Consider the following 11,815-nt stretch of genomic DNA (forward strand, 5'->3'; position numbering starts at 1 on the left):
AATTAATTAATTTAAAGTTAACTTTCTAGTAACTAAAAAAACAAACAGAAAGTAAATTAATTTTTGTTTCTATTATTTTCTTCTCTCTCTCTCTCTCTCTCTTTGTTGTACATGTATATTGGTGCTGTTTTCTTTATTAAAGACAAAATAAGCTTAAATTTGTGCATTATAAGCAAGTATAATACCTGAACAATGTGTTAAATATGTTTTTCTTTTGAGTAAATGCCAAGACCAATTACAGAAAACAGTTCATAAAATGAGTTTCATATAAGCTCTATCAACACTGTGGTTTTACACTTTTAAGTTTTATCTGGCTAATTGCAAACATTAACACTATGCAATCAGATTGACATACATTTAATAAATTAATTCTGAAATGTTTAATTATATAGTTAAAAACAAAACAACTAGCAGTTTCATCATTCATGGGTAGGTTGTAGTAATCTGCCTATAACAGAGGGCTGTAAAAAGTGAGATAATAAGATGAAAATTCTTATTAAAAATCAGATTTAACCAGAATCAGGTAGTGTAAAGAGGTGTTCAACACTGTTGTCTTGAAGAAGAAACTCTTTCATGCACCTGTTAATTATTCAGTATGAAAATTTTATAAAGTATAATAAATAGAAGCCTAGATTTTCCAAACTTTCACAATAAAAAGGCACAATCCTGAGTTACTGGTTTGGAAACACAGGAAAATTGATGTTTGGTTTTTATAAATATCAAAGCTATAAAATTTCAACACCTGAAACATGTTACTTTTTCAAAAATACAACAACAAAAAACTTAATGCATCTTATAAGTCAACAGTAAGAAAGTCATGGCTGAAATAAGGGTGGTGAAGTCTTCTCTTCAGATATAAAGTAAAAAAAGCACAGCATACATATTTAATGCCACAACAAGGAATGCCTATGTACTTTTATTCAGCCAGTCATTTTTGAGAGATCTGAAGTAGATGAAATATAATCTTAAAAATTAAGGAAGATAATAGACGGGACATTATTTCAGCCACATTGGTTGTTTTTTAATAGAAAAGTAACATACAGAAATGAAAAGCAAAGAAAAAAATCTTTAAACATACCTATTTTAACATGTGTTTTATTTGTATTTGGTTTACATACACAGCTGTCAAAAACAGAAGCAGTCATTTTGACCTAGAAACCACCTAGCCAAAATAGAAAAATATACTATAGAAAGCAAATGAAAAAGTAAATCACAGTTTGTCTTTCCACATTTTTGTTTTTTATTTTGAGCAAAGTTTATGTATATCATATAGCTGTATTTATTAATTGCATGTTTGTACTATCATATAAATATACAGAGGGAAGATTAATGTAAGGGCTCTTCGAGATGCAACCGAGGCTTCAGATTTTGAGGGGTCCCAAAAATACAATATATATAAAATAAATAAGTAGTTTGTGGCTGTGTGAATCAGATCAAATGGAGTTGCTTTATGATTGGTTTACCACATTTTAATATTAGAACTGAAATAACCAGTTAACTTACAATAGTGTTTAACATCAAGAATGGGAAGCAGTAAAATGGCAAACGGAAGAAAATAAAAAAGAGAAACTCTAACATTCTAACAGCCCTGGGTCTCATCACAATTAATTCATTCCTGATTATACTAAAACAATTTTGAAGCCTCATTGTGTTGTTACAGTCCATGTCACCATGTTCAGTCATGCTCTATCTCACAACCATGTTGGCTGTAACTCTGCAGAATAGTTTATATTACAATAGATTCTGCCATAATGTTGTAAGATTGCATTTCAATATCCATATATTGTACAAGGACAACAGTTTTTCAGCACCCACTTCAACATTTCAATCACACAGAAATCCACAGGAATAACATGAACATTTTTTAATTCCTACATGCTTGAGGTGCAACTGGAAACTTATCTTAGTGAACCCATTGACCGTGGTTGTCAAATGACTTTTTGATTTGCTTATTAAAAATTGTTAATGTACTTTATGCTGCAACCACAGGAGTTGAAAGTTTACAAAACCTTTTAATGAGCATCTCTGGAAAGTAGTAAGCATGATAAAACAAAATTCTGTACATTTTTATTGGTTGTATTCCAGAGACATCAGAGAAACATAATATTTATACACACACATATGTGATCTTGGTTAAATATTTATTCAAAGAAATCAAACTGCTTGTAAACAGTGAGATTCATTTCTGACATAGTGTTTCGAGATACCTACTTTTGTTGAAGCTTCTTCACTAAATACTGAAAAAATCAGTCCAACAAAACCATCATCCATCATCTGATACATAGCTTGAGTCTGTACATCTGTCAAAAAATTATATTTTGAATTAATTCTTTTTTATTTTATAACTTCTACTGCCCTCATTCCATCATTAGATTCTATTTCAGTAATTGCTAAATTATTAGATTTCACTTAATATACTGTGAGTTTATGTTTACATCTACAGAGGTTGAGTAAGTTATATCAAAACAGTTTTGAAGCCTCAAGCACTGTTGCAAGGCTGTTGTGTTCAAAGCACACCATTTCTTACTGAGTATGCTCCAATATCCATGTAGTTTAAGAAGACAATGGTTCCTAGTGCCCGTCTCAACAGTCCAATGGCATACAAGTCCATTGGAATAGCATGAACACCTGTTTAATTCTCTAGGTGCTTGAGGTATGACTGGAAAACTTATTTTACTGAATCCTTACACTGTTGCCCTTCTTTCCAGATGGAGATCCTTCTTGATTATGTTTCAAACTATTGCCAGGGCCACGTGAATGACTTTTGTTGAGGAATGATTTGCTGCAGGTCTCTTCTGGATGCTCCAGATACTCAAGTTGATCCATATTTCTTTGTTTTCCAATGCCATCAAGTACAAAGGAATACATGCCTTGGAAATTCTAAATCCCCAATCTGAATACACTTTTATGATCCAAGTGTATGAATACTTTGCATTAATACGGATTGTGACATTACACAATCTAAAATATGTCAAACAATATCAAAATATAGTGCTGATACATTCAGTTCCACAAACATTGTATAGCAGTTGTGATATTATGTGAATTTCTGATCTGCATAATTAAAATCATTTTAATATAATATACTCAACCTCCTATATATGTATTATGTGTTCATGTTGCAAACAGTATACTGCATTTTTTGGTTTCAAACAGTACAATCGAAAGAAAGAGAATAATTTCCCACAAGTTTGTTCAGCAAAACATTTTCTAAAAAAATAAAAATTTTCCATAGTTTTTCTTTTCTGGTCTAGTTCCTTAATGTCTGTTTGAGAAAGTAATAATCAAACTATTGCTAGTAATAAATAATTTCATGTGTTAGACACGTATTTAGTACCAGTAACTCCTTTATTGAGGAATGAGGTACCTTACATAAAATAACAAGGCATAGACATACATAAACATAATAATGACCTTTTATACTTTTAACTTTTCCAAAATGCTCTTATGTTTTAATTGTAACATAGGTGATTTAAGCCACTAATGTTTACTATTTATAACTCACTGAATTACAAGTTTCTCTAACAAACCACTTTGGGTAACTATCTTCACTGACTTTTTCATCACTTGATCCTTCATTCTCACAAATTTCTTTTTCTGGTATTTGCTTCAATCATATTAGTACTCTTAGTCGCAACTGCTAGACTTCATTATTAATTCTCAATCACATTGTAACCACTGCCCAGGTAAGGATTATAGCACATAATAACAAGTTTAGCTTATTTGTACCCCTTTTTTTATCATGTTACTGAAAATTTGCAAGCAACTGCAATAAATTTAAAACTTAACATCTATGTATCAACTCAAGGTAACTGCTGACTCCCATAAAACCCTTTCCACCACATTAAAAGTGCAGTGGTACTAGCTATCTCCATAGAACATTACTGCTTTGTAATTTGTATCCTACTCTGTATTCTGTCAAATCACATGGTACAATCTCTGAAGAGGATATGTTTAGCTACCTTTGTTATCATACCTACATGCCTTCAGTCTGCTCATCTTCCTTTATACTGAAAGTTTTGACCAGCTCCGTATTTTGAGTCCAGCATGAGAGTTGCTAGGATACAAGCAAATGGAAAAATTTTGTTCAATTATTATTCTTCATCTGCTAACATAGGTTTGCTGCAAACTGTCTTCATAGTGTTGACTCATCTTCTTAAAGAGGGGGGCCACTTCAGGCAACACTGGTCTGTAGCTTTTGAACTTTATGGTATCATAAGAGATGGTATGTAACAAGCCCAACTTGATGTATTGACAGTTCATATAAGTTTACTGAATTTCTTAAGGTGTTGCACAGATTCTATCAAATGATTCCTCATTTGAGTGACATTGTTGGTACAAATTTGGTTATAAAATGTGCAATTGCCAATTCTTTTATAATTTGTTTTCTTGAAATAATGCCAGATTCCACTCGATAGCATGGGGATTATTTAAATTCTTCAGAATTCCTCAGTAAAATATGGTATAACAGGTGGAGTATTTCTAGTAAAATCAGTCAGTTAGGTCCACTAACATGAGGTTAAGAGAATATCTCGCTAAGAAGTATATTGTCTCTATGATCTAAAACCAGGATTGTCTAAAAGATAGACTCAACAGCAATAAAAATATGAACGCATAAATGTTTATACACAAAAACAAAATCACAGTATAATAACAAATGAAAAGGGGAAAGTGTTCAGTGGAGTGTGTTGAACTGATAAGAGTAAGGTGAAGACTTTATTCAAAAGCTTCTTATAAGTTTAACATGTCCCCCCTTGTAAGTTAAAATAAAGCCCTAAACAAAAAGTCAAAATGAAACCCCAAAAACAATTATGTAGAACTGAAGTTACTGTTTAAGGTTACTTGTACACAAAACTTAAATCCAAATCACAACTATAGTGAGATGAGAATAGTAGCACAATTTAATTCACTTTAAGTTACACTTCCTACAGTTGAAGCACAACCTAGATAAAATAACAAAAAGCTAAAGCTCACTTTAAATATTAATCCAGAACATTGTCTTCAGCAAACAAACTCCAAAACAAGTTATTTTAAATGTCACAATATATTTAAAATCAAAAGTTACTAACATTACTAAAAGTTAAAGTTATTAAGAGATTTCTAAAAATTAAGTTATTTTTACAGAAACCTTTAGCACACTTGAAGAATATCTAATCCATTTTCTAATCCTCTTAAAGGAGCAAATCTGGCTTTATATACAATAACCCCAGTACAATGATAAAGCCAAGTTTGCACATGGACAAACCTCACAGGCAAAAGATCTGTGTTCACTGTGACTTGAGATGACTGTTTGTAATTAAGCACAAAGCTACACAATGGGCTATCTGTGCTCTGCCCACCATGGGTATCAAAACCCGGATTCTAGCATTGTAAGTTCACAGACATACTGCTGTGCCACTGGAGGGCAAGAGGTGAGATGAAGAGAATGGTTGTCCTTGACCTTTCACTGCTTTACTGACAAGAGAGAGATAGCTTTCTATTTTTGGATATCACATGATAGCTTCACTGCAAGAAAGTCAGCTAATTCTTTGTAAAGCTACTTACTCTTTTCAGGAGAAAGTTAAATTCAAACAGTATTTATTTACATTTGATAATCATATAACTGAATTATTGATAAACTAATTAAAACAACATTATACATGTGATATATCAAATAGTAAAATAAAAGTAGATAATATGGAAAATGGTTAAAAACACAAGCAATACTGAACCCACAGTTTATGTGCTCTGAAAACAAGGAAAGTTAAAGTTTAATAATGGCTGGAGACGGCTTGAATGGGTAATGAAGAAAAACTTTAATATAACAGCAAATGTACAACGTTTCGACAAGGTTTTGTCATCAACTGATAATTCTCATCCAATCACTTTATTTTCTCAAATTTGATAATTAATCTTTATCAAAGGGTAGAGCTACTCATTTTCTTGAATATATGCTGCTCCGTAAATCAAGTTATAATTCACAACTAACACACTTCTCCTTGTGTATGAAGCTTTCAAAATTTGCAAGATAAATTACAAATGATTCAGAAATAAACAAAATGGAAGTTAAAAATAGTACTAATAAGGCTAGCAGTACTGGATTTAATTATAATGTGCAGATTCTATAGAGTAACAAATGTTATAATTTTCCTGTACTGAAAATGTAATTCCGATAGGTACTTTCCTCCTCTCACAGATACAGCATGTAAATGTGACAACCCTCCACCAACAGGAGTGTGACACCCTCCTTAAGCATGTGACTCTCTCTATTTGATTCTACTGAACTATCACTTCCAGATTTAGCAGAAAATGGAAGCACCAGTTTTCAGTAGGGAGGAAGAGTGGGAAGTGTGAAAGGAGGTAAGTACCTCTCGGAAATACATTTTCAGTATAGGAAAATTATAACTTCTGATACAGTACATTACCTCCTCTCACAAATATAGTTAGAATCCCAAAATGAATAAACACCCAGTGGTGGGAGCTCAAGGCTTGTGGCATGTGAAAAACATTTTACATATAGAGAGCAGCAGTGAATGAGAATAGCCATATCTGTGAGAGGAGGTAGGTACCTTATTGGAATTCAGCTTTTAGCTTGTGCAGATGATAAACTAAAGAAGGGAAGGATGACAGAAGAATGAAAAACATAAGATTATTGTTATAGGAGATTATTTGGTACAGCAAATGGATAGGATGGTCTGTGGAGTAAAGAGGGAGAATTAGATTATGTTATCCAAGGAAAGGAGTAGAGGATATGGCTAACAGAGCAAGTGATACAGTAAATGGTGCTAGCAGTGATAAAGTTCTCATAGTGAATATTATGGCTAATAATGTAAGGAAGGGTAGTCAGAGAAAGTTATTGTTAAACACAAAGCATTAATAATGACATTCATAGAAAAGTCATAATAACTTTATTCTGTCAGAGATACTGCCAATACTTATTTGCGGGGATGAAATTTGAAGTAGGTCACCAGGGCTGAATGCAAGGTTAATACGTAAGGACAAGCAGTTTGGCTGGTTGGAGTTGTGGGATCAGTTCAGTGGATAACATAAGCTTTGGGAATGGCTGGTTTACATCTAAATAGGGCTTATAAGGATTACTAACTCACCTGTAATCGCAACTTTAAACTAGTACTAGACAGTAGTGAGGGTCAGAATAATAAAGAAAAAATAAAATATAGAAAAATTATACTGTACGAACAAAGTATAAAAGTAGATTTAATGGTAGGCTAAATTGTTATTGTTGTAATGCTAGAAGTATAAATGAAATGGATGACTTTACAGCAATAAACACACAATTGTAACATTAAACCACAATTTTGCATCCTAAGTATATAGCTTGTAACAGTATACATCTATTTTTACTTAATTTTATTGTGTTATTGCCTTTTGAACAATGTCTAACTAATAATCCTGCCTCATACCTCATGAAAACTTTTTATTATTTTTCTTTATTTTATATAATCTAACCTTATCTAACTAATATTTTCCTAATTTTACATTTTAGTTACTTTTATAATAACAAATAAAGCATACTCATGAAAAAAGACAAATATAGTATTTACCTGTGTCTTCTTTTTTCTCTTTCATTTTTGCTGTTGACTGGCAATGAAACTTAACACTACTTTTTATGCTAATGGTACTACTGCAATAAGAAGTTTTTATTAAATTAAATAATGTATTTAAGAACACAGAATAATAAAAGGTAAAAACTAGACAATGTCTTATAAGATTAAACTTTGGCTTTCTATTGGTTATGATTAATATAGTATTAAATGTCAGAAAACTATTGGCAATTTGTGAAAGAGAGGATGTAACAGGTGGGTGTGGAAGGAGAAGTCTATGAAAATTATGCTTTGCCTAAGTAATAACTATATTATAATGAGTAATTTACATTAAATTCTGTACATCTAAGAAGGGTGGTGAATAGATTAAAGAAGAAGGAAGACAAATGTCACAGTTCTCACACTAAAGGAAATAGAGGATTTTTTTAAACACTTCCTTATAAAATTATGAACTTTAAACTTAAATAATATTAAAATTTTATGTATTAACTTTGTTTTGATGGCAAGTTTATTCAATGATACAATGATAATAAAGTCGTTTAATTAAATTTTGAGTGTAACTATAAAAGGTTGTGGCATGAGCTCTTTGACCTACCCAACATGAAAGGATTAACCTCTTACAAAGTTTAATGTTCTTTACGTTTCTGATAAATTGAATGTACAAGGTGATGCACCATGATTCTTCTATGTCCTGCCCGTATAGATATTTGAAATTTTTCATCATTGATATCATAACACAAGGACACAACAAGATCACTTACAGATTTTTTTTGCATGATAATGACATTCCAACTAATTATTGTAACAAACTAAATAATATAAATTGACAATTAGTGAAACACAAACATGACTCAGTGTCAAAACTCAGAGTAAGCACAAGACTTAGAATAGAAGCATCATGAGTTTTGTATCATCCTGTATGTATTAACTAAAAGTTTTGAGAAAAACAACCAACTTAAGAACCTTGGCAATTAAATATAAAGAACTCTAATATCTGCTAGTAAATATTTATTATTTTATTCTATATTATTGTTACTGAAAAGTGTAAAATAATGTAATAAAAGAATTACCATAATCGGGCTTTCAAAAAACCTTGATTATCAAAACATCAAATAATTTCATGTGCAGTTCATATCTCACTTAAGTTTAAAATGTAGGAAATAAAGAACTAGCAGAACTTTTCTTCAGCAACAATGTTTTCATGAAGTTGTTTATATTCTGATTTGAGGCAGGTGAGTGAATATCACAAATTAACTTTGAATGAGATTTTTCTGTAAATTACTGTATAAAATTATGATATCTCTGAAAAATGTTTAAGCATTAGAAGCACAAATGGAAATATTTTCTGTGGATAAGTTTGTTACTGGTCAGAGTTATGAAGTTGAGGATTGATTCACCTCATTTTAAAGTATTGCTACCAGTTTGAACTCTAACTTTTTTTTGTGAATGGTTACAATTACTTTGGTTATGACGCTTTGAGTGGTGGTGAAGTGCTATTGATTAGTTGACTAATCTAGCATTCTTTGTTCTTATGAGATAGATCTATTGACAGAAATTGTTTAACTTGTGGTTAGGGTTGAGGCCATGATTTTATCCTAGAGTGATAAACAGACACTGTACTCACTACACTATTTGCATTTATTACAATTGCAATTTTAGTGTGGCTTTATCTGTGAGTCAAAAACTATCTTTGCTTATTGGAATGAGAGATGATGTTGCAAACTAAGCTTCATATCATTAAAATTATGTTACTTCTTATAAATCATATAATTATTTACTGACATTCACATTTATCAGGTGTCTGTTGCTGGGCCACTATAACATATCGCTTTGGAACAATATAGGACTTATTAGTCCACCTCAGTTGTTTCATCTTCTAAACTAAACTAAAACTATTAATAAATAGATTTAAAAAAAATCTTAATGTCAGCCCTTATTATTCATATGCTTATCAAGCTTTCTCTTAAACTCACTTAAATTACTGTTTCCACAATATTCGAAGGCAAGCCAACCCATAGACTAACTACCCTGTTAGAAAAATAAAACTGTCTCAGCTGAAGATGACTTCTACCCTGCCAAAATTTATATTTGTATCCCCTAGTCCTATTATTTTGACTGTTAAGTACGAAAAAAAGATGATGCATCAACACTATCAATTCCCTTTGCAATCTTAAATACTTCAATCACATCCTCCCCCTTAACTTCAAGAGAAAATTTCAGAGATTTCAACCTCTCCTCCTATGACAACCCCTCCATCCCAGGCACCATTCTAGTAACCCTTTCCAACAATTCAATGTATTTTAACTGAACACAATATTCCAAATGTGGCCTAACCAGTGACCTATACAATGAAATTATAATCTCTTTAGACTTGTATTCAATATTTCTGTAGATACAACCTAAAATCCTATTTGCCCTACCACTAGCAACAGAACACTCTTTGGATGGCTTCAGAGACTGATCAACTATTACCCCAAGATCTCTTTCCTTCCTACACTGTTAAGGTTATTCACATCCAAATTATACTTATAATTCAAATTATGATAACTCACATGTATTATGTTGCATTTATTATAATTAAAACCCATTTACCATATATTTGCCAAACTCACTAAATGATCTAAGTCCTTTTGTAAATCAGCAGAATCCTCTGCACAGCTCGCAACACCCAAGACTATAATATCATCTGCAAATTTAAGCAATTTATTGACAATTCCTACATTTATGTCATTGATGTAAATCAAAAAGAGCAAGGGTCCTAAGACTAAGCCCTGAGGTACCCCACTTGTGACATTAATCCAGCTTGACTGAACTCCATTTGTAACAATCCTCTACTTTCTTCCATCCAGCCACTCTTCTATCCAATTTGCTAACTTATCCTCCACACCTACAGAGAATTTTTTTACAAGCCTTTTATATGACATTTGGTCAAATGCTTTCTGAAAATCCAGACACACCAAATCAACACTCTTACCCTCATCTACATAAGCTAAGGCAGCAAGTTCTCACAGTTGGTATGAACATGAATGTTCCACACAGAATACAAATGATGTTGAACTCGACATGAATTCTATTGTTTGTTATTAGTTACAAATATATAACTGATATAAGTTAATAGGTACATTAATAGGTTAATATATGTGCTATATATTCATTTATTAATGTACTGATTTCTTTTAGTTATTTAAAGCTGATGGGTTTAAGTATGTGGTTATCCTATACATAAGGCATGTTGTTAGTGTGCAAATATGTTCACACAATATTTGTTTAAAAGTTATATTTCATTTTTAATGCTGCTGTACTAATTAAACAGTTTTTCAGTATTAACACTGACCAAATTCAACTTATTTTACTGATAAAGGTATGCTTCATCATTGATCACAGAACACACCAACCTGTGAGTAATCTAACAGATTTAACAAACTAAATTAAAGATAATTTATATAATTTTGTTCCCTCTTTATATTCATACTTACCAACATGGGATGGCCATACTGTGATATGTGGATGTGAGTGGTACCACCCTAAGACACGCACTGGCCTTCCACAGGTACGGGCTAGTCTGTTCTTAAAAGTTATGAAATAATACAAATCTTTATGCAATATATAAAAAGATCATGTAAATATTTTTTGAATATAAAAGTTTTATAGAGTTTAGACATGACAAAGGCTATTTTTTTTTCACTAAGAAGTAAAAACTATAAATTACAGAAATAGTGGCCATTCTGCAAAATATGTACTGCAACATTTACTCAACTTGTACAAAATTATGAGCTATGTTAATGGTGTAAAATTCATATTGCTCAATACTCAGGATGACAAGATTAGGCTGAAGGACTGCACATTTTACCTTTATTCTTTGCCCAATAGACAAATACTTTTTCTCACATTATTCATTCTACTGCTAGTAAAATACTGGGTAGATTTCTAGGTAGCCACATATTGTCACGACAGTGGAAGTCACGTGACGCTGCTGGCGCATGCGTGACTGAGTTTCTTGAATTATCGGGGAAGTCCGCGAATTTTAGAGATGCCTCTTTGTTAGTATATAAGACTGGCAGCGAAAGCCTCCGGAGAGAGATTGTGAATTGCTGTGATTTATAGCGTGTATTATAAAAGTTTTTAATTTAAAGTGATGAGAAACGTACTGACTGTGGAATTACTGTGTACTAAAAGTTTGTGCTGTGAATGAATAAACTGAATTATAGTATTTTGGCACTTGTGTATAAAGTTAAAATCATAAATAATATTCAATGTTAAACTGGTACACAATT

The 11,815-nt window shown here is 31.7% G+C and overlaps 1 protein-coding gene across 3 annotated transcripts in view; it reads right to left on the reverse strand.

Annotated features, from left to right (window-relative positions):
• Nucleotides 1–11,815, reverse strand: part of LOC106469025 (lys-63-specific deubiquitinase BRCC36-like) — a 104,855-nt gene that overhangs the window by 55,370 nt on the left and 37,670 nt on the right. For 2 of the 3 annotated variants that reach the window (XR_002612781.1, XM_013929478.2), the window contains exons 3-4: nucleotides 11,018–11,105; nucleotides 2,212–2,300 (exon numbers count right to left, since the gene is read on the reverse strand). Coding sequence is in view for 2 of the 3 variants with exons in the window: in XM_013929478.2 (XP_013784932.1) it covers nucleotides 2,212–2,300; nucleotides 11,018–11,105 (177 nt within the window). In the remaining variant the exon portion in view is untranslated. Of the gene's footprint in view, nucleotides 1–2,211; nucleotides 2,301–11,017; nucleotides 11,109–11,815 lie in introns of all 3 variants that reach the window. The other variant, XM_022397424.1, reaches the window with a different exon arrangement.

The sequence above is a fragment of the Limulus polyphemus genome, unplaced genomic scaffold, assembly GCF_000517525.1.
Source record: "Limulus polyphemus unplaced genomic scaffold, Limulus_polyphemus-2.1.2 Scaffold3267, whole genome shotgun sequence".
NCBI classification, from domain to species: domain Eukaryota; kingdom Metazoa; phylum Arthropoda; class Merostomata; order Xiphosura; family Limulidae; genus Limulus; species Limulus polyphemus.